At 44.5% G+C, this 24,121-nt stretch overlaps 2 protein-coding genes across 2 annotated transcripts; both read left to right on the forward strand.

Annotated features, from left to right (window-relative positions):
* Window positions 1-313: 313 nt before the first annotated feature.
* LOC105280292 (lateral signaling target protein 2 homolog) lies at window positions 314-14,290 on the forward strand. Its single transcript, XM_011340716.3, has 6 exons — window positions 314-824; window positions 5,878-6,300; window positions 6,517-6,861; window positions 6,972-9,343; window positions 9,427-9,716; window positions 9,926-14,290. Exons 1-6 carry the CDS (start codon window positions 786-788, stop codon window positions 10,204-10,206), a joined length of 3,750 nt encoding a protein of 1,249 aa, XP_011339018.1. The 5' UTR covers window positions 314-785; the 3' UTR covers window positions 10,207-14,290.
* Window positions 14,291-15,379: 1,089 nt separating this feature from the next.
* On the forward strand, window positions 15,380-23,330 carry LOC105280291 (cilia- and flagella-associated protein 58). Its single transcript, XM_020032034.2, has 11 exons — window positions 15,380-15,781; window positions 16,156-16,284; window positions 16,435-16,667; window positions 17,664-17,940; window positions 18,096-18,328; window positions 18,435-18,846; window positions 20,225-20,495; window positions 21,270-21,529; window positions 21,944-22,198; window positions 22,368-22,592; window positions 22,912-23,330. The coding sequence occupies exons 1-11, from the start codon at window positions 15,680-15,682 to the stop codon at window positions 23,185-23,187; spliced, it is 2,673 nt and encodes an 890-aa protein (XP_019887593.2). The 5' UTR covers window positions 15,380-15,679; the 3' UTR covers window positions 23,188-23,330.
* The last annotated feature ends 791 nt before the right edge of the window (window positions 23,331-24,121 follow it).

The following is a 24,121-nucleotide window of genomic DNA, read 5'->3' on the forward strand; positions in this document are numbered from 1 at the left end:
ACTCGCGGATAACGTGCAAGAGATCATTCCTCGTGACTAAGTGTCATCCTAAAGTTAGACAAAAGCTGTCTGCGAACCTATCAATTTCGTGGGATGCATGATACTCGTTACTAAAATCGCTGAAATTTTCGGAGTGCACTTAGGGAAACTTGATCCAACTTTCCAACACGCTCTAATTTCTCAAACTCCTACTCGCTCGATTCCTTCAACGATAATCACCTCTACATAAATCGCACGCCATCCCTGGAAATCTCGTCAGAGTCGCGATGAAATTATAGGAAACGCGAACGTGGCAAGAGACGAGCGTTCGTATCTCCCGCCCCATCATGGAGCACAGGTCGGAGCAGCATGTAGCCTGCGCGCAGCGCGATCGTCGCTTCGCCATTGTCGCGTGAAGAACGCACGCGCCTCGGGCAGCTGAGTCTTTTTGTGGGGCCCGTGCCTCGCGCTTGTCAGGTCAGTTTTATGAACGCGGGTCTTGGTCGACACGCGTTTCCGCGAGTGTGCGAGAGATAGGTGGTCGTGCGGGGCTGTCGTCGTCGTCGTCGATGCACGTACGCGTTGCATCGTCCTCGTCGTCGTTGTCGTCGCTGTTATTGTCATCATCGACGTCATCGTCATCGTCGGCTGTCCCTGTGACACGAGGGGCACATCGGCCGAGTCCTCAAGGTAGAGGACCCGGAGAGGAGACCCCGTGACATGTCGACGTCGCGAGTGCCCAGGAGGTCGCGGCAGACGCAGTGACGGTTCCGTCAGCAGCCCGATGACGTCAGCGGCATCACGATATGATGGAGTCCATCAGAAAATGGTTTTACAGGCCTAAGGTGAATAACGTTACGCGTTTTGCGCCTTCGCTGGGTCTTCCATTTGCTTGCGCTCCCTTTGCGTCCCTTCGTAGTCTCTCTTTTACTCATCCCTGCATCACCTGTCTGTCTTGCTCTCGCTCTTCCTCTCTTCCTCTCAGTCGCTCTCTCTCTTTCCGTCTCTGTCTGTCTTTCTTTATCTTTGCCTCTCTCTCTCTCTCTCTCTCTCTCTCTGTCACTCCCACTTGCCTGTTATTAATCGCATTGTTCTTTGTGTTTAATTTTGTTGCGTCGTCGAGCGCGCGCGCGCGCGCGCGCCCCTCAAATTCGTACCGTATCTCGTTAATATCCCCTCGCACCACCGTCGAGCAGAGGTTCTATTTTCTCTTTCTCTCCCTCCCCTCCCCCGCGCATCCCCTCTGTGCTGATCGAACGCGTGCGCTCGTTCTCTCGCCTACTCCTCTCGCGTCCTCACCGCGAACTCCCTGAGCGCTGTTGCCACCTGTTTCGTGAAAATTTCGCATGACACGAGACGTGCGTGCGGGCACGCACCTGCGTGCATGGGTGCATGCACACGCAGCATCACGTAGATGCGTAATGCAAGGGGGGAGGGGGACAATCGCAAGGCGTTCCGAAATCCGTCGGTGGCGGTATCTGAAAAGCTCGAAATAGTCCGCATGATTTCAGTGAAAGTCAGTGGACGATCAGCTCCGTACGTAGCGAGCCGAAAACCCTCCCAAGAGTTCTTTTCGAGTCTCTCGTCTCGACTCGAAGTTCGGAGCGCGCCTGCCATGCGTTGTCACGTGTCGTGGCGTATGCCGAGGTCGGCGTCGAATCGGAGCAAAATATAATAATCCCGAGTGATAAGGCTGCATACTGAACGTTGCACTCGTCGCAACATACTTGGCTTCCACTTTCTTTCTCGATCCCCTCTCCGCACGTTCTTAGACCTGGCACGGTGTGTCAACACAGAACCAGTCTCCGCGGGCGAGGAGTATCGCTTATTGTGAAACTGTAATAGAATATTCCACGCGAAACCGTTTCCCCCCGTTTGATTTTTATTAAAACGCTCTGTCTCTTACGCAACATCATCATCTGTCGAGCCGAGTGCCGAGTCGCACGTAGTGCCCCGGAAAACAGGTGTCCCCCCGGGACATGATACCTCACTAACGCCGTCGACGCATCTACGCGAGCTGCGTTACCGCTTAATTAACAGCTACACGAGAAACAAAGAACGGACAAGTGGAGCGAAACGCTTTATCAAGGTTAAAGCGCTTGGAATTAATGGCACGTTATATATTGTATAATAAACGCGAGAAGGGTATAATAAAGACAGACGTTGTTCCGGATGCAAATCAGCCGGTTTCGTGTCGCGTCTCGTCGGCAAGACAAAATGAAACGTGCCATATTAATAATGCCGTGTGCGTGATACGTATCACGACAAGTATGATAAGTATCGCGCGTTCCCGCTTAAGCGGAGTCGATTCCCGGAGTCAATTGACGCGCGACGAAGCATTCCCCGCGTGTCGTTTATCTTCGTGAATCGACGTGCGCGAATCGAATTTTTAAATGCGAGGCGAGAGTCGTGAGGCACGGCTGAAAAATTTAAAAGAGACGCGACATCGAATCGAAAGTAGCCGAAACACGGTTCGGGCATCGAGCTTTCAGAGACGATACCGGGACGACGCAACACTGCGGAAAAATTTCTGTAAAATGCTGCTCGATAAAACGTAGCGCGGGGAGGCGGACGTGTCGGGTGGCTGTTAATGACCGCGATACTATTAATAGGCGGGACGATTGATAACGCGCGGCATTTTCGTCCTGAGAAAGACAGAGAGAGAGAGAGAAAACGCGGGATCGCGATCAGGACGGAGTTTTCCTTTCATTGAGCAACATGCAAAACTTGTGATATTGCTCCCTATTTTTTACTGATGAAATTTTTCTTGATAATGGGGAAGAGAGTCGTTCGCGCAATACGATCGGTCGCAGGAAGAGGCTCGTACGTGCCGGATCACGAGAACACGCGTGAGAAGAAGGGACGCAGCTCGAAATAAGGATGCGTGCGTCCTGGGGTGCGTCACGGGCATAATACGTATGAGGGTAACGCCGGCAAAAACGAGGGTCAACGTCGCTCGGGATGACTCACGGCGGTGCGCGACGTGATTTTTCTCGCGTCCGATGACACCGCCGGTGCGAAACGGGCGCATCTGCTGCAGCGAACGATTGATGGCACTCGCAGGTCGATATTTCGATGACGCGGTAGCTCGCAGTGTCTGCCGATTTCGCGTGCGTAAATGCCGAACACCCTGCGCGTTTTTACGCGTTAGAATCTCTCGATCCACGCCGGGTCAATCGCGTCGCCCCGATGACACTCATAAATCGCGAGCGAGTCCGCTGGTTCGACGCTAAAACCCGCAACTTTCTATTGAATCGTGCTTACGAACCGTTGAGCGCGCGAAACCGTGATAAGCGATGCTATATTCTGGGAGACAGAGAGAGAGAGAGAGAGAGAGAGAGAGAGGGGGGAGGGAGAGAGAGAAAAAGACTGCCCACGGGAGAGTAGTTCATTCGAGTCGCTTCTCCCTCTTTATTGACAGCGATCGCCGTTATGCTTGTGAAATAGGCCACAGTTAATCCGCTAAAGCGCGGCTTCTCGACGGAGACGAGACATAGAGGCGGCCTGAGCCCGAGTACAATTCACGAATCTTTAAACTGTCAAGCAATAAATTGTAAAATATTCCATTGAAAAGAGTTTCTTGAGTGGCTGAATCACATTATCATCTCTTCGTAGAATGATTCAATGGAGATACAATGATCATTCGATCGCAAGGCGACCAATTGAACGTAGTCTACAATAAGAGCGTTGGCGTAAGAGCCGATTAAGCGATCGATATCGGCTGATTCTTGTGTGTATGCATCTGCACAGAGATATTTACCGTATCTAATTTAAACTGTCACGAGCCAAAGAAGAAAGAAGAAGAATGTCCATGCATTTCTTTTAGTGCGCTGAATACTCGCGAACAGCGCCGTAACTCTCGTCGGTGGAGCTCGCTCGTTCTCCGGACATCGCGTTTTTGCCGGTGGCAAATTATTGCGCGTATTTCTACGAGATGGGCGAGCACACAGAATAAATGACATCGGGCGCAAAGCTGTCGGACATTCTCTCTCGTGAACGAATGACGGACGTTACTTCACGTCTACGGTATCTCAACCATGTCACAAATTCCGGCAACGATAGTTTGCGCCCCCGAAATGCAATTTACGACTGCACCTCAACGAGATTTGCATACTGAAAACGAGAATGTACAAATGTGTGGTCGTAGATGTAACATTTTGAATTTTGCGAGCTTCGGGGACCTCGAAATGTGCGCATCCGCACTGTAATAATGTCCTTGAGCGCAGTGCGGTGCGCTGGAGCGCGAGATGCGTTTCCGCAAAATTACCGAAGTAGCAAATTGCTGGTTACATTATTTTTTGCATTTTGCGAGCGATGAACTCCCGCAGGACAGTCGACGCTACGAAACTTGGAGTCTCGCATATTGCTCGTCGGCTCGCGTTGACTTCTTTCACCTTTATTTCCGCCCGTTTTAATCGTGATTCCCCGCTTCGAGATAATTATTTCCGCGATTTTTGTTGTCTCGAGAAAATGTGAACAAATGGTCCGCGTGTTCCCTTCAGATATGTATCTGATCACATAGCTCAAAAGAAAATATGACGTAACACCTGCGAAATATCGATATGTGGAAACCGGAACGACCAATGCCATTGTGCGGTTTGTGAGAAGAACAAATGTTCCCTTTGACGTACGACAGTTTCCTTTTCCTTTTCCTCGTAAGCCACGGCATGACATTGTTCCAATTCCACAGCACCGATACGAAAGGTTAACCGATTTATTTGTCATTCTGGACATGCAAATAAGCATGATTTCTGAGTCATTTCCAATGCAACGTGCTGCAATAAGCACATACGGGTGACAATAAGCGCATTACGTCATTGTACTGTATAAGTGTCCAAAGAGTATATGATGAGTCGACGCTAATAGCGTAATAGGAACCAATTTTGCTCTCATGATAAATACATGGTGTTTTTTTTATAAACATATTTGTTTCAAGATAAAAATTTTATCAGTATCGACATGAAAGCGCGGATGAACGCATGTTTGAACTTTGTACAGTCAATGATCCGTAAGTAATACGAGATGCGATCATGATCGGCTTATCTTTTCGCCTGGATACAATTTCTTGATAAATTATCCACGCTACGCTAGGTCTCTCCCCGTGAATTGCATCCTCGATCTGGTCAATAAATTTTGATTAATACAGGTCGGAATGTCAACAACTGCATTTCTTTTCGACTCCGACAAGTGGATTTAAGATAGGCCTCTCTCGAAACTGAACAATTTTTAATCGCTACTACGTCCAACTGGACTAACCGCGATCGCGACGACAAGCAGCTGGTAGCGAGTATGATTCAGCGCTCGCTATCATTATACGACCTATATCGACCACAAAACTCGTCGTTATCTCGAAATACCGCGCGGTGCCGTACGTGAATTTACGCTATATAATAATCAAACGATATAACAATTCGCTGATAATTCTTAATTGATTTATTTTTGTCCACTTGCGTCACGTACATGTCATTATTTCGAGTAGCACGCTCGTTAGTGTGGACGGAAAGAGGTGTTTCGTCAAACGATTAAATCAACTTCACCCTTTACCCTATACGCTCGACGTCATATCGGTAGTGCAGGCTCGTTCACGGGGAATAATACGGTAGATCTCGTCGCCGCACCCCTTAATGGTGACGTGGGTCGCCCTCTTTCATTATGACGTAGATGTGATCAGTGTCATTGTTCAGACATGGACGCGTATCATCAGCTTATAAATATCGCAGGCGCGGACTTATTCCTCGCGAGTACGTGGGCGGGAAAAATTACCCATCTGTTCAAGATCGTGGAAAACGTGATTCAGTATCGAGCCTCGCTCAATTAAGATGCTTCGAACGCTAAAATATCGCGTCAAATTTTAGAACTCTTCATTCTGTATATCGATGATCTTTTTTCTCGTTGTAGAGGGATGACACGAGTCTGCTGGCTCAGTTCTTCTACGCCGACGAGTCCTTGAACGCGGTCGCCTGCGAATTGGACTCCTTTGACGGTCGACAGGAGCCGGAGAGATGCACGACATTAGTGAATCAGTTGCGACATTGTCAGGACAAGGTGCTGACAATCTGCAACCAGATCATGGATGACCTGATCCCCGAGAGTCGCGCCAACCGAGACTTCAGGGTAAAATTCCCCGATGACGTGATGCAGGAAAATCTGGCCGGCCAGCTTTGGTTCGGCGCGGAATGCCTGGCTGCCGGTTCGTCGATCATGAACCGGGAGGCTGAGAGCTCGGCCATGAGACCTTTGGCAAAAGCCCTCACTAAGTCGCTGGAGATTGTCAGAAACTTGTTGAGAGAGCACGCGCTCAAAGGTCACATGAATTTGAAGGTATCTATCATATCTATCATATCTATGTCAGTAAAATATGTTCGACTATACAATTCATTTCATCATTTCAAAGCCCTGTAAGATAAACGAAAAAATTTCGAAAACGAAGAAGATTTTGAGCAGAAAAGTATTTTCGTTAAGTTGATCTACGTGTATAGGGTTTATTTGTGCAGTATAATGACAAAATCAGATGAATATTAATAACATCTATTTCAGACACAAAATCCTCTCGAGCCATCGCTGGAAAAGCTGATCGAGTCGCTAAAAATTTTCGATCGACTGTTCGCCGATTTCGAGCTGTGTTACGTAGGCGCTATGGTGCCAGTGAAGTCAACGAAGGAGTACGAACAGCAGGAGCTCGTATGCGTCCTATTTTCCGAGACTTTGCAAAGAGCGCTCGAGCGCGGATTGTTGGACCAAGCGGACGTAGACAACTACGAACCGGCTTTAATGTTCACTATTCCTCGACTGGCTATTGTCTCGGGACTTTTGGCACCACCTGGAGGACCTTTGTGCCTCAATTCGCCCGATACCATAAGCGAGATGTTTCGACCATTTAGGGTGAGAGCACAAACTTTGAGAATTATTGTTTGTGTAAACTTATAGAACGTTGGTTTCAAAATCAATTTAGAACTCAGACAAAAGATACAAAAGTACCATTTATTTTTCAGACTCTTCTTCTCAAAATAAGAGAACTGTTATGGACGTTAAATAACCGAGAGTTGTACATGTTGGAAAAGTTATTGTGTTCAAACGAGGAACCATCAAGCTCGATCACGCAGTCGACGAAGTCGACGTGTCAGGACATACCCGACCTGGAGGAATACGTACACAATTTTTATACCGGTTACCCAAACTGCAAGGAATTTATTGTTGATTTCTACACTGTGACAAGGAACACGGGTAACAATATGGACGAAATAGCGAGCGACGCGGTGCAGTCGTTGGACGAAGGAACCAAAGTGACCGACCAGTCAGCGGCGAGCAGGAAGCACGAGCAGGATAGAGAGGGCCGCAGAAAAAAGAGGAGTGGCGCGGAAGCTGGCCGCACAAACTTAAACATATCCACGGACGAGTGTGATAATAACGTAACGTGTAATAGCGGCGAAAAGACGCCGAGTGACGGAGAAAGTGCTGGTGACCGAGTGCGATGCAACGCGGAACGTGAACTCTCCGACAACGGACGGTTTGATCATGAGCGTGATTCCGTTTCCGACGGCGAAGCGCCGCGCGAAAACGACGCCAGTGAGAGTTTCAGCTCTATAATAGAAAACGATATTGGGAGACCGGACATGACGACGGACGGCGGCGACTCCTCGAGCACCGTCGAGGACACGCGACACGAGAGGAGCTTCATCACGCCCGACGTAACGCAGATGCTCGAGGGATGTTCGGACAACATAGAGATCCCGCAGACTCAGTATTTGCTTAATCAGGTCGCTCGCGACAACACCGCGGAGGTGGACGAAGCCGCGCAGCACATAGAAAACTCCTTACCCGATTTGGATTCCAAAAAACTCATCTCAGAGGCGAACAAGACACTCTCGAGCTTTCTGTTGGACACTGGAGAGTGTCCAAACGAGATCTCGGAGCAGACGGACTCGGGCATATGTACGGTGATCTCGTCCGAGAACACGAGCTTGTACGATAAAAGCCCGGAGGAAAAGAAGACCTTCGCAAATGAGATTCAGCAGGATGAACACGGCGTGTCGGACGAGGAGGAGGACGCGCAGGAAAACACAAGCTACTCCTGCTCCAACATGAACTCGCCGAAGCGAAAGAATTCCGCCATCCTGGAGAATTCATGTGTCTGTGGCACGCGCAGCGCCAAGACGGTTGCGCCCACCTTGGATCACTCGGTGGAGGTACGTGGTGGCTTGCAGGCGAACGGGGATGGAGAATCCGGCAAAAACATTCCACGAATATCGTCGAACTTTGACGGCACTAACGAGGAATTTATCGGCGTGGCGTATGGCAACGGCCAATTAACTCTCTGCGACTCTAATCAATCCACCTTTCAGATAAATTATTCCGAAAATTGGGAAAATCTCAACTTGAATATTGACGCGTCAACCTCGAGAAAGGAATTCTGGGGCGACCTCAAGTGCGAGAACTGCCCGTCGACCTCCCAAAGCATCGACAGAATCGGCAGTAAGATCGAGAGATACGCGCAGGATAAGACGAGGAAGGCAAGAGACGAGAGACAACGACGACGGCACCAGCACAAGCTGGACCGAAACTCGCAGCGGATCCATCACGGTAGAGAAAAGAGACAAAACTTGCACATTATGCGCTCGGCAACCAGCACCGAGAGCTCCAGATCAAACTCGACGGACCGATGCTTGAATCCTCGTCTGAGCAATTTCGGCGCCAGCTTGCACCTCGGCCAGAGCACGCGACAAATGCCGAACTTTGGGAGTCACAGTCCGCACATGAGTCCGAGGCTCCATCATTTCGAGTCGCGCAGCACTCCGAATTCCGGACAACGCTGTTGCAACTCGGGATCACAGGTCGCAAACAGGAACTCGTCACCGCAGAGCCGGAAGCTGCTGGATCACAGAAGATCAAAGTCCGAGCAGATCGCGAGAATGAAGCGGAGAGACGTCGAGAAGCGGGAGAGGCATGAGCGGGAAAAGTACGCGCGTTCGGAGCACGCTAAGAGGAAGTTGGGGAACGGCAGTGCCAACAGTAGTCTGAACGACGGATTGGGCCCGAGGACGGACAAGAGCGGCTTAGCGGAGACTACCACTGTGGCACAGGGCACCGCAGTTTCTCACGAGTTTCAAAACGCACGAGACAATCATTCGCAGAGATCTGCGCGTGCGATGAGGCTGGTTAACGCGTCGACCGTATCGTGCCTGAACTCGGATCAGTCTTTCAACTACAAAGCCGACGTGGCCTCGAGCTCTAGCTGCTCGAGCTGCTGCGACTCGAGTTCGGAGACCAGCGAGTTCCACAGCGACTGTCAGGATGACGAAGAGATCGCGTTAGCGATGCAGGCCGCAGAAATAGCAAACAGAAACCAAATCAGGGCCAAGTTTCGGTAAGGGAACACGCTGTGCGCTCATTCGCGCGTGATTCACTGCTGCGTTAACATTCATCTGACCAACACTTGTGCTTTTTCAGATCCTCGGAAGACCTGGTTCATCGTCTGTTCGTCTGCATAGCGGGGGTGGCGGATCAGTTGCAGACGAATTTTGCGTCTGACTTGCGGAACATTCTGAAATGCGTTTTCCTCATGAACAGTAGTCAGATGATGGAAGAGGATGATGGATCGAAGGATCCAAATTCAGTCTCCACGAATCAATCGGCGGACTCGCCGAGCGACACGGCAGAGACGGAAAGCATTCACGAACGGCAAGAACCGTTGCCAGAATACGAAGACGTGGAGGAAACCGCTTTGACGCACGACCGAGGTACGAATGTGCTTGCCTCCTTTTTATTTTTCTCACGTAGTAGGGGAAATTGAACCTTTTACCATTAATCCAGAATAAAATATGAGACACTGTAATTTCTACTTTAATTAAAAAAGATCGATCGAGGTTCTCTCAAGAGATACGGGACGTATATCATTCGATGCGTAATTATTCCTCTACATTAATCTTTTTTATCTCTCTCTTTGCAGCTTCGCCTGTCACCGAGAGGGGTGAGGAGTGCGTCGAGAGAGCGCCCGCTTGGGTGCCGGACAACGACGCGCCGAGATGCATGGCCTGTCAGGCGGGATTCACGGTCGTGCGACGCAGACATCATTGTCGCAACTGCGGCAAGGTGTTCTGCGGCCGTTGTAGTAGCAACAACGTCCCACTGCCTCGTTACGGGCACACGAAACCCGTGAGAGTGTGCAACAGGTGTTTCCTGTACCAAGTGACGCCTTTTATGGTCTCCCAAGTCACGTCCACCAGCTGAATATTTCCAGAGTGGCTCGTCAATCGGATCACTTTCTATTGAATTCCCTGTATGCTATAGTCTTTCAATGTGCAACGTAAATCGCGCAAATTTGACAACCGTTTCTCGTAATAAAAATTCACTATTCTTGCGATAAGAAATCGTATTTACAAGTTCTCTTAGACGAGCCGGACGAATCGTGTAATTATGTCAGATATTTGGCCGGCATTAAGAACTTTAGTCCAATGAATTATGGCCGCTAGCTTCGTTAGTCGAAGCGTGTCGCTCCATTCTGGAAGCTGAAGTAAATTGTCAGAGCACTCGGTCAGATATTCGTTTTCCTCTTCTCTCCTACATTTTAAGTGGTATAAACGCATATTGGATATCAAGAGGTCCGGTGGCATCTGAAATTCGTCCGATTTTCACTGTATAGTTTGTAAAAAGAGAAACCATAGAGACCCGCCGTTTATCGTATGATAACGAGAACAAAACAAATTGGAGGAAAGTCGCGGTACCACCGGATCGCTTTCTCGCGTTGTTCGTACACTTATGTGCACTTAAGCTATAAAATTAGATATCGGCGCTAATCGCTCATATTTTTACACGTCGTGATTAGATATTGTTCGAGAAAGTGTTAGCGCGATTCGTGACAGCTGCGACAACGCAATTTGACTTGTGTAGACTGCGAGATTCTCTGTAAATTGTTCACGTTTACTTAGGAAGGTTCCGTCTTCGTATATAACATATTAAGCGACTGTACAGAAAACTACTTATTTGCATATCAAGATTATCTTTATGTTATTATTACTTACTCTTTTTCTATACTTTCTCTTTTTCTTTTTTTTATTATATTATTAATATTCTGTTATTATCTCAGTTATAACGTTATATTATTTCTTACTATTTCACTGTAAATTTAGACTTTATAAAAAAACGTCGTTATTTAAAGCAAATACTTGTCAATTTTTTGAGTTGTAGATGCAAATTCTTACTAGCAGAATGATTAGACGATTTATTTTAATTAAGAGTCACCAAACTTCTTCCGCGTTCTGTTTCTCCCTTGAAACAAGACATAAGACTAATACGGATATGTGCGCCGTTAAGTTACATCGATACATTTATAGTGAAATCACAGTGTAAATAATATTCTTGGTACATGGTCATAAACTTATGGTGATTAATTATTATTTAGAGTTATTGAAGCGCCGAGCGCAAACACTCGAAACAACCCGAAGTTAAATCAAGTGTAATCAATTGCAGCAAGTTTTCGGGTAAATGCACAAGTGATGAACGTCGTTACATCGCTGTTACCTCGAAGAAGATTCACATGAAGAGATTCCTTTAGAGATTTCCAAGTAACTTGTTTCTCTCGTTACGATAATGAAGAATTTCACATTTGTGTTTTCGATAAGTTTAGATTGTCGGTTGACATGATTTTCCGTGATAACAAAACTTTTTCTCCGTGGAACTTGAAACTTGTACATCACTCTCGAAGCATCAAAAACATATACAGTGTATATACATCCGTACGATGCGGATAGGGTGTACATGTCTGATGTACACGCTTACATGAATAACGGTAACTTTAAGGGAAAGTGTAAACGAAGAAATTTCGCGTTCAACAGTCGGGCCACGCCGTACGACGTTATCGCCGTGATAGAATTTCTAAACGTCCAACTGCCTGCTAAAGTATATATTTCAAAGTATATATATACACACAGGTGTGATCAGCACATACACGCTAGCTCCTGTGCCAAATTTTACGACAATAAGTTTCCTCCCGTTCTCTTACAATTTACTCGCACGCATTTTGTTCCTATCGGAAGGCAGATACGTCCGTAGCATCGCGCTGAGACATATTTTCAGGATATAGTATATGCGTGCACCTCGATTAACCCATTAACGGTCAGTGTCCCACTTTTGCGACATAATATTTATAACGAACCAAATTAAACACATGAAACATTTTCAGAATGTTTTAGATTACTAAATCAGTCAAAATCATCGACGAATATAAGAGATAATTCAATTACAAATTTAGCAAATAAAATTAATTAGAGAGGTTTTATATAAAAAAAATATTTAAAATATAATATGGCGCTTAATGGGTTGATAAAAAGACTGGTTGAATTCACGGATGGTTCGTTCATTATCGTTTCGAGCATTATTTATAATTATTATAAATTCCAGGTCACAAATTCGCGTTATCGATTTCGCTTCCGACTGTATCCCACTATATATGCGTATATATATGCGTATATATATGCGAGCCGTCGTGTCGGTGAATCTTAGAAGATGCGAAAAAAATAACGATCAATTTCACCGTCATTCTCTCAAGCGCTCATAAACAAATCTTAATTTTTCAATGCGCCGTATCGGTGTTTGAGAATTTATCACAAGTCGAAATAATTTAACAATGATTCGCACCATTGACACGGAACAGAGAAAGCCTTAATGAATTTTGGACTTGTAGAATGTCGGTGGAATTGGCTGTTATGGCAATCAATGTAGAAATGAAAACACATCATGGTCATGTATAAACGATTGTATAAATCGGGCGGCGAGTCGATTTGCTGCAGTTCGCGTCAACGAAGGAACGACGACGTTAATTTGAACCGACGTGTATCGATTAATCCGATGTTCGGGCCGGCCGTATTTACATCGCCGTAGTTACGAATATCGATTTTCATACGCACATCACAGCGTAATAATGTTCCTCAAATTGGAGACAAATAGCGACACCGGATACATAAGAGATTTTAAGATCATTGTACTATACTATACTGTACTATGACCGATATCGCGCGCGTACATCACAAATTCAAATAGGACTGTTCGAAAAAAGAAATATCGTATAGTGTCCACGGAAGCAGTGGGAATATTTGCGAGACGCGTAAGATTAATAAAAGAAAGAGAAAGGAAAAAAAGCAGAACTAATTTATCTCGGTGGGAGCACATCGAGTAGAGAGAGAAAGAAAGAAAGAAAAAAGAGAAAAAGAAAAAGAGTATACCTCTGAGATACGAACGTTTAGGAGGAGAATTATTTTTTACACGTAATCGATGCCTTGCTAGAATATCGTGCTTTCGATTATTGGACGCGAGGGAACGCCGCTCGCATAAAAAAGGAGCTCTAAAAGAGCTGCTAGCATGAGACCGTCACTAGTGTGTCATCTCCCCTATACGCGCGAATCATTTTGGTAATCAGGATTTCCCCTGTGCCTAATGTCGCAGGCTAGCCTGTGAATATAAACTACATAGGAACGAGGAGGGAGAAAAGGAAATAACGGAATGCGTGAAAAATTCAAGATAAAGCGAAATATAGAGTGGATCAAAGGTCACGATGTCGTGGCGCGAGTAAATTCGAAAGAAAAACTTTGATTAATAGAAACGCGAGGAATAAAAATAAAAAATTAATGACACTCAATTGTATTCACGCGAAATAAACGTTACGGGACAAAATACGGGCTAGAGTTGCGAATGCAACTCTCTTTCGGCGTGGTGATTTTGGTCCACTCGACACACCGAGGGGGTCACGATCTGCCAATTAATTAAGAAATTTCGACTACGAGGTGACGAAATGTACCTCGGAATTATTTTTGTATTATTTGCTTAAGTGTACGCGTAGAGACGTGTCCTTAGCGCGTTCGACGGATCGCCTTTCAAGCGGAGCAATGGTCCGGTGGTTTGCCGTTGTCCGGTGATGATTGGTAACAGCGTGTAATCAACGACGTTAAAACGTTAATTGCTGTTAATGACGGGATTTGACACCGAATTCACTTGCGATCGGTATCAGAGAACCGACGCGATACATGATGTCGCGTCAATGTTTCGGGCTGGCGAGAAAGGTACTTTGCGGGAGTGAATGCAACTGTCAGCGTACGTGTACGCGTGTGAGTATGTATGTGGATGTGTGAGTGTGTGAGTGTATATGTGTGTGTATGTGTGTGTGCATGTGCATTGCATACATGCAAACGAAAAGTTATTCGCAATTATATTGAATTGCGAGACGAGATGTCTCGCGAATACTTGAATGCACTGTGTGGTTTCGGTAATGGACGTATTAAAACACGAATGTAAATAAAGTTTGTTATTCGAGGTGTTTAAATCGCGTTGTCATTATTGCGTTACCTTCAATATAATTATAAAATTAAACGCTCTTCTTCCTAAATTTTCCTTCCTTTATTTTTAATGCTTGCAGCGCTGAAATAACGAGCTTTAATATTCGAAAATTTAAAACTTCTCTTCTCACAGTTTCTTTTTTAAAGAGTGTTTACCCTTTCTCGAGAATTACATCAAAGCTTATCTTAGCAGTTTTTCGAAAGTTGTGCTTCTTGATATCGATTGCTGTAAATGCGTTAAGCATGTTAAGGAAGAGTCTTCGCTGTCATGGTGATTCAGTCAACAACGTGAAATCACGACACGTAGTTGAGAAACATTCCTCCACCCGTTGCAATAGTATCAACACATCGTAAGAATCTATTCAGATGATTAGGGAAATCAAATGAAAGTTTTTCTTTCAAAAGTGTTTGTCTTTCAATCGCCAACAAATTGGCAATAAATTAATATTTTTCATTAATTTATATATTCTTCATCGAACGTGAATTATAAAATTTACATCTACATATATTATCAATAAGTTCCAATCTCGCTGATTCATCATGATGGAAATGGAGATGAACGCTGAGTTGGAGGGTGTAAGTAAAAATTTAACCTAATTAATATCAAACAATTAAAAAAAAATTAATTTAATTAAGTAAATCAAATAAATTTTATATAAAGTTTCCATCAAATATTGCGCATACATTCATAAAAAGGATCATTCTTACTTTATTGTTTGACTTTTTGTATCGCCAATGTGTTTTTATACAATATAAGTAATATTTTTCATTTCTCATAATTCTCTAAAACATGACACAGTAGATATCACAGTAGACGTTACGCAAATGTTGCGTCAAATTTTCAACATTGATTTTCATCTTTTTTGCACAATGCATTATCTCACGCCGCGCGCATAATGCTGTAACGAACATAGAATAATAATTAACGTGCTCTCGGTCTAATACGGCAATAAACGTGGATGACAACGACAAAATGAAGAAGACGGAGGCAGGACGGTTGACATCGCGAACACAGGACGATGATGTTATTAAAATAGAATTAATTAATGTACCTATAACCTAACCGCGCGACTTGGAGCGGTAAGCAGCTATAGAAAACTTTACCCTCGAGTTCCCTCTCGAAACTACCCACGAAGTGAATAGTAAAGTCCCGCATAAATCGCCCCGACCCAACACGAAACCTTACTCCACTCTCGAGAGACCGAAAAGTTGACCCAAGAATTTTTTTCGGAAGCAAAGTCCAACACTTTCGCTTATATTTTCACACCCGTTCCATCTTGGATGTAATTAATGTCGGGCCGTCCACGTCAGTGGCGCGGATAGGTGATGATCGAGGACACTCGCGTCGCGAAATATCCTGTCACGGCAACGAAACGATGTACTGCTTTCAGGATGACGGGAGCGAAAGCAGTCAACCATCCTCGGAGGGGAGCTCGGCTAGCGACACGTTTTGCATCTTGGAGAGAGATTATGCGAGGGTAAGGGAACTTTTATTCGCAAGAGGAGACATCGAGGAATACTTTCTCCCTTTCTCTCTCTTTTTCTCTTTCCCTAGCTCTTTATATAAGCTCTTTCGTGGGCTTTTCAGCGTGATCCTTTGCACCGTTTATACGCTTGCAACGATAAATTTCCCCTCGTTATTATACTCGATGGCTTCTCTTGCAACGACGACAGAAAATTACGATTCCGTGGCAAAGGTTAATCGAAGTCACCCGGGACATTTGTCACAATGTTAACTTCAATTCCGCGCGAACGTAATGCAACAGCAACCGCGAACCGCGAATTTCCGATAATTAGCGTTCCAATTAGCGTTTTTGGGGATTAAAGATACGTCTACCTCACATTTGTGCAGATAACAAATGAAATGAAGGCTAACGAGGCGCTGGCTCCCTTCACAGTTGAGTACGCGAGGCTCTACGAGTCCTTGTACAAAGCGCATCAGAATGAGAAGCAACTCTCCAGCCAATGCGCCTCGCTCAAGGTAATTTTTCTGATGATCTGATCATACCAAAAAATCGAATCCTTTCTTTCTCATTCTCCATGTTAAACAATATATTTATCAAGGATAAATGACAATTTGCAATTTCCCGATTGTTCACCATCGTTGCGGTCCCATTAAACGTTCTTCCAGGACGATATTGCGGACAGGACGTACAAGATACACGAGTTGAGAAAGACAGTCGAGGGCCACGAGGACGAAATGACCCGACTGAGGCAAGAAATTGTCAGCATGACCAAACTGGCGGACGCGGCACATACACGTGAGCAAAACGCGCAGGAGATGATTGAGAACCTGCGACTAAACATCACGAAACTTGGCTTGGAAATCGAGCAGAAGAACAAACAGTTGGCTGCCGAGAAAGAGTGAGTCTATTTGCCGGTAAAGGAGTCTGATTCCGTCGCGAGACAGAACTGCGAACGGAATAAAACAGCTTCGACAACGACAGCAGATTTTTCTTTCGTTTTCTTTTTCCTTTTCTATTTTCTGTCTTCGTTTTTTTTTTCTATCGCGATCCATCCAAGTGGCTTGATTAATTCGGCCTGTCGAATCGATGCATGCGCTGCAAAGAGGCGCGTAAAAATGTAAACGACCGGTCGAGCAAAATTCAACAACGCGTCGTACTGTAGATTAAAGCAGAAATTCAATTATCAGAGGCGGTGAATTTCTCCCGGATGAAACAGTTTTGCGGTCGGGAAGAGCCGTGATGCACGTTGGAATACACAATGTCCGCGCGTTGCTCCAATGTCACTGCAGTTGATTCTTGGCCAGCTTTACGTCGACGTAAGCTTACATCAAGCTTTGCATTAAATCGAGCTTCATGTGCAGCTTACAATATGCACAGCTTTAGATACCAAGAATCGACCACAAGGTGTCGGCTTGGAAGCAACAGCAAGTCGCTTTCGCAGCTTCGTGCAATCAATTTGCTTGACGTTGGCGCTCGCCGTTTAAGAGTCCCGATTTTCAATTTCTTAATTTCACCGAAAGATCTGAATATTTTCAATTTATGTGATGGAACATTTTAAAAGCCGACTTCAACACGTAAAGGAAAAATAAGAATCGGCGAATCTTACATAGCTTTTAAGTTAGATTAAGAACATGACAGAGGTTCAAGGATTGACAGATCGATCAGGTAAGCTTGTGAAACGTTTATTGAGCAACGATTAATACACTCTCGTGTGATTCGTAAGAATTTTCAATCGCGTTTAACGTACTCCGACAACACTTAACGTAACGAAAAAAAGAAGAAGCGAAAAATCTATCTTGAAAACGCGAGCTTGTAAAAAATTCATACTGGCGATGAACTCGCGCTGCCGCTGCGAATATATGGGATCTCGTCGAGAGTTTTACAAAAATTGCAGCACCACCATTAGCAAGCAGAAGGAGGGCCTGTTGAAGGAACGGGAAAGGCTCGTGGGCGAGATGGAGACTATGCGGCAGCGCATGAGGAACATGTCCGATTACATAGGGGAGCTCGAGAGAAAGAGCACCGAGACCGAGGAACGAATTAACGAGATGCACGAAACGATCGAGATGCAATTGAACGAGATCTCGCGGGAGAGGAGGGGCAGAGAGAGGGCAGAAGTAGAAACGCGACAGCTTCAGGAGGAGATTGCCGTAAAGAAAAACGAGCTCGAGGTGAGAAACTCGAGGAAGATCACTGAAGACTTCGCTTAAGAAAGAAAATTATGATAATTTAGATAATAATTTAATCGTTGAACAGAATATTTTATTTTATCGTTTTGAAATCGCACAATTATGATATAATCGAAGATGTTAATGAATGAACGCAGACCGCAAAAGCATCCATCGAAGCCGGTACGAGTAATATAGTGAAGCTGGAGAGTCTGATGAAGGAGTACAAAACAGCGAGCGAGAAGATGCAGAAGGAGATTAGCAAGCTAATGTTGAAGAGGATGAATCTGCAAACGGACCTCGACAACGCGAACGCCGAGGTAGACAAGATGGAGAAGGAGATCGCCGAGAGGGAAAAGCAACTGAGGAACATCAAACACGAGCTTAACAGGTAACGGGGAAAGTCTCACGTTATATTCACGGAAAGTCTCGGCAAATACTCCGAGAAATAAAATATTCTCTGCGCGATCGAATGCCGTGAACGAGGAACGCTTTAGGACGAGAGACGACAGCGCTAAATGCAAGCATGAGAAGGACATGGTGGACAAGAAACTGTTGAAGGCCGACATCGAGCGAACCAGGCTGGAGCGCGATTTAAAGCAGGTCACGATTGACATCAAGAACACCGAGCACGAAGTGTTCACCTGTCGCAAGGAACAGCTCGACCACAAGCAACGCATCGAGGCGTTGTTGCGGGAGAAGAACACCATCGCTCGTAGCAAGGAAACCGTCCAAGAGCGCGTGAAGCGGCTGAATCACGAGTTGGTACTGTGCCAACAGAGCAGGAAGAAAGTCGAACAGGAGTTGGACACGGTGATGCAGAGCGTCGACGAAGTGAAACATCAAATGGAGGTAGTGGAGAAGGAGAGGGACAAATACAGCTCGATGGTACTGGGATTAGAGCAGCAGGTGAGGTACAGAAAGGCTTTACGAGTAGCTAAAGATAATAGCGAATACGCGAGGAAGAGTAGTTCGTCGATATGAAAAGCATTGATCGAAAAGCGAATATCGATGGAAATTCGTCAATTAGGACGAAAAGGAGATTAAAAAGTACTTCGCGCCTAATATTACTCCATTATTATATGTGAGATACCATAGTAAAATGTCAATATGCATTTCATGAGGTATACGCGATAATATGATATAATATATTCTTCAATATATATATTTGAAAATGTTCGCTTCAAAGTGTCTGCCGAGTAAATTTATTTCATTTTCTTGTTTCATATTCGAGTTTGTTTTGCAACTTCAACAGCTTATTAATTACGTTTTTTAGCTGTTTGAGATTAATAGTTAATTAAGGTTGGTAATTAAGCAGATAATTAACAATGTAAAGTCTGTTCTATATAGAAACTATCGTCCAGACGCAAAGCTTGCAGACAAAATAGCTTTCGATGTTTTTAGTAACGAGCAATTAAAACGGTAATGAGTAGAATGCAACTAATTATGTGTTATTCGTTCCTGTTTATCAAAGCGTGTAATTATGTTTTTTTTTTATGGCAGAAATAAATATTTATGAAAAGTCATTGATTATCTCGAGCGTGAAGTGAATTTTCATTCACTGCTCTTTTTGTCTCCCTCTTGCGATCAGAACTTTAGTTTTTTAATCAACTCTTGCGTGAAACTTTTGCGTGAAACTGTGAGGAAAATTTTTTCGGTAGTTGAAGAGAAAAATTACATAGTCGCGACATAAATGCTAAGGAAACTCGTGTAATTTGCTAGATTAGACTTAATTCTCTTATCAAGAGAAGTAAAAATGTGAGAAAAGCTTTTTCCGAGTGACGATGGTCACGGTTGGGATAAAATCCTCGATTCGACAAAATGTGGAATGACTGAGAAGTAATGTCACAGGAAGCGGAATAAAAATCTCGTTACTGGCTATTAAGGGCAAGGAATATTCTCGTTATAATAATTTTCATCCGTAGCAAATAAAACGATCCGCATGGGCATCTCACGAAAACAACTGCGAATATTTGTTCTGATAAACATAGAAGGGTAAGAGGAGAAGAGAGACGAATAACACGCCATTGTTCGCAGAAATATCATGACATTATTTCTGAAAATTCGTGTAACGTATAACGATATTATTTTACGTTCAGTAATTAATATAAATTCCGAGCTCAGACTGATCGGTTTGTGTGTTTATTTAATAAATAGCGCATACCTCGCATTTGTTCGTTCATCGTATACCAATAGCCACTAATCGATTCCAAACAAGAGAGAAAGAGAGAGTACGAAAAGCTGAAAGTGATGTGAATGGAGCGATTGATTTACGACACGTTGGCAGATAGAGGATTACATAAAGGAGGCCAAGCTGAAGCAAGTAGAGATTTTCGATTACAAGAAGCGTTTGTCGGAGGCCGAGACGAAGTACCGTCAACAGCAGAGCTTATTCGAGGCCGTCCGTGCGGAGCGAAATTTGTACAGTAAGAGCCTAGTCGAGGCACAGGAGGAGGTACAGGATCTGAAGAGGAAACTGAAGATCACGAGCCAGCAGGTCGAGCAATTGAAGGAGGACATTGCGACGAAGGAAGCCAGTTTCATCAAGCAGGAATTTCGTAAGTATTCCAATTTAACGCTTTAGAAACGCTATCCGTTTCAGCTGGTCCATCTGAATTACCAATTCCGGACGTGGCAGTCTTGCGAGCTAATCCATTGTCTGTCATGTTTTCCAATTATTACCGTTATTTGATCTTAATTCGTATAATTCTATTTTTGCATTGATACGTTATTGATACGTTATTCTTTGTCACGAATAAACAAAAAACATAGTACTAAATAAAGGAGATTCATTGCGTTGTTATATTATTTTGAATTTCATTTTTGTGCACACACGCAACTGCATGTATTCCCTTCGAAACGCTTTATATTTAAATCCATCGTTTATCTCGCAGTTTGTGTATCGACTCGTTGTCAGTCCGCCAAATGTTGAATTGCGCGTATTAATAAATAACAAACCGCATGAAACACACAATGGCGGAGAGACATATTTCGGTATGCACGTCACGCGCAAACCTTGTTTTCGGGTAAAACACAAAGAGAGAGGACGTACTTCAGCGCGCGCGCTGACATTGCGATTGTTACCGTAATGCGTTTTCATTTTATCATAACGACGTTCGTTCCTCGCGAATGACGGATTTCGGTACGAGATTCTGTCGCAGCTCCCGAAAAAATATGGAAACGATGATCGTCGAAGTGTGACTCGATCGGGGACCGATTCGCGATGAACGTACCGCCAGGAGAATTTATCACCGAGCCACGTCAGAATCTCGTTTCATATCGAGAGTTCGAGAGAGCGGACGGTCGCTCTCAGCGGGTCGTTTGTCTTCCAGTGTTGGGGAGGGTCGAGAAGGAGAAGGAGAATCTTAAGGTCGAGTTGCGGGGGTCTCGCATGGAGGCCTCTAGCCTACGACAAGAGATCGAGGAAGCGAAGAAGGAGGAAAAGTGCCTTAGGCAGGACATACGGCAGGCGGATATCGACATCGGGCGCCGGAAGAAGGACATCGACAACGTTATGAACGAACGCGACATTCTTGGCACGCAACTGGTTCGCAGGAACGATGAGCTGAGCCTTCAGTACAGCAGAATAAAGGTTTGTCCGTACACGCTCGAAATCTGCGTTTAATTAACGGACGAATGACAGAATGCAATGTGCGATCAAAACAACGGAATTCGAGCAAATGAATTTTATGTACGAACGTGTATGAATGCGAAAGAGAGATATGCCCATTATTAAGGGCGCCGAAAAAGAAAACAGGTGAAACTAAGCAAACGCGAAACTTTTCACCACATACGTCCCGGGGAAAAAAGCTTTTATTCTCCACTCTGAAATGGTAGCGTGGAAAGTTTATTCATTCTGCCTGCTTGAAAAGAGGCTCCCGTACTCCTGCTCATACGCGTGTGTTTACCGAACCTTTAGTATTAGTTACTTTTGTGATATTTGCTAATATCAAGTTGTGGCGATACATCGAATAAAAATAACGAAACACGATGTGCGGTTTTACAGGTTCTGAATACAACACTGCATCGCGGCGAGGCGCAGTACAATCAGAGATTAGAAGATATTAGACTGCTCAAGTTTGAGGTGAAGAGGCTTAGAACTGAGAAAGCACTACTTACGAAGAGCATTGACAACGTAAGCAACCTGCGCCAGGAGGTTTTCCACCTAAATCGCGATTTGGCGAGAGAAAGGTTTAAAGTCACCGCACTTGAGGAGGAAGTTCAGACTCCGTTGAATATACACAGGTGGCGAAAGCTCGAGGTAAATCCTCATTTCTTTTACAGAATACAAGATTTTAATTTTCCCCGAGCAACTCTATCAATATCAAGAAACAATTTCAAGCGAATAATATTTATTCTTGAGATACTTTATTACTTCATCGTATCGTACATTGTATCTCATTACAAGTCAAGCTTCTTTCGCATTACAGGGTACGGATCCCACGACATTCGAGCTCGTCAAGAAGGTACAGATTCTACAAAAACGCATTTTAAAACTATCTACCGATATGATTGATAAAAACAAGAAGATAAAGGACACGGAAAAGTTATATATGAATCTTCGCGATGTCTTGTCGAAGCAACCGGATCCACAGGTAGCGGCGAATCTGGACAAGGTCCAGAATGCCTTACGCAAGAGAGAAGAAAAGCTTAAAGTAAGAGAGAGAATTTACCGCATAAATATTTTTAAAGGAGATGTTTTATTTTGTACCTCACTATTATTATTTCTTGCTATTTACTTGCTTACAAGTTACATTTGCATCTTTTATTTTTAGTAATCATTTTTGCTTATTAAATCCAGGAAAACACAATTCTGACATTTAAAATTTACAGTAGTATCGTATGAACGTCACGGAGCTAATAAAATTTTTACCTTTGTATTCGTTACACCGCTGCTGCGTAATGTAATCAGCGCAAAACGAGATTTTTAAGGGCTTTCTGACGAACATGCAAACGTTTGTTCCTTTATCGTAGTGCCTTGTCGCTGAGCTAAACATGTACGAGGCGCAGGCAGAAGAATATAAAGGGGATATGGCAAGAATGGGTAACGAGATGTGCGAGTTAAAAAAGAAATACTACGCGCAAAAGAGGAAACTCCAGAAAATGAAGGAAGCGATCCCGAAATCTACCCACGAGTCCATTCTTCCTGGCATCCTGCTATCTAGTAAGAAATTCTGCGGAGGTGGCTTCAGGATGATAACACCCACGTCGAAAAGTTGTTGCATTCTGAATTCCTCGATGAGCAGATAAGCAGGACCAGATGGATAAATAGAAGATAAATGGGGAACGTTGCTATCGATCGCACAAGTGTTTTTACAATTCCGTGTTTTTGTACGATACATGAATTAAATTACGGGAGACGCGGGAACAAAATAAATGTTATATGTTATATCAAATCGTATCGCTATATATTTTTATATTTTTATTGCGCGTGCCATCGTAACACGATGCTGGTGATAAATACCAAACTATTAGTATCGGGGATTCGATACAGACTCGATATTATCGCTTTTCGTTAAACGAAAAGTTATTTGAACAATTTTAAAGTGATTTTGCAGTAAGAAGTTTAAAACGAGATCTGTTTACCGGACTTTGATTGGGTAAATTATCGAAAAATTTCCCTCGTTTCGTACTCGAGCGATTATTTACTGTCGTGGAAATAGCGCGGAACCGTTCATTGTCGCGTGTCGACAGGAACGTCGGGCAGGGGAACGCTCTCGAAAACGTGTCGGTGCTCTCTCCGCGCGAATTCCTCATCGCGAAATCCCATAAACGCCTGATACGCGAATCCCGCGATTTATGGCCGAAAATTTTTCACGTATTCGAGATGCGCTGCGTATCAGGTAGGTTTCTATTCAGCTGCTACGTGGCAGGAATTCACGGACGGTATAATTCCGCTGGATATCCGCTAGGCAAGTGAAGACTGCGAATTACTGAGACCGCGAGGAGTTTTCCACGAGCGTTTTTAAGAGCACCCGGGAGAATTGCCCTAGCCGGCTTCATTCCGACAGTAATGTCTCGGCCGCGAGATAAACCCGGTAATCCTCCGCCAAACTCGTAAATCCGGATTGCTGATCGCGTACGTCCGACCAACTGAATGGCAATATTACTTTCACCTGTACGGAGGTTATTTGAGACACGTCGCGTAACTGTGAATCGTTTTACGATTGTACAGGATGAAAAT

This window comes from Ooceraea biroi, chromosome 1, assembly GCF_003672135.1.
Source record: "Ooceraea biroi isolate clonal line C1 chromosome 1, Obir_v5.4, whole genome shotgun sequence".
Taxonomy (NCBI): Eukaryota; Metazoa; Arthropoda; class Insecta; order Hymenoptera; family Formicidae; genus Ooceraea; species Ooceraea biroi.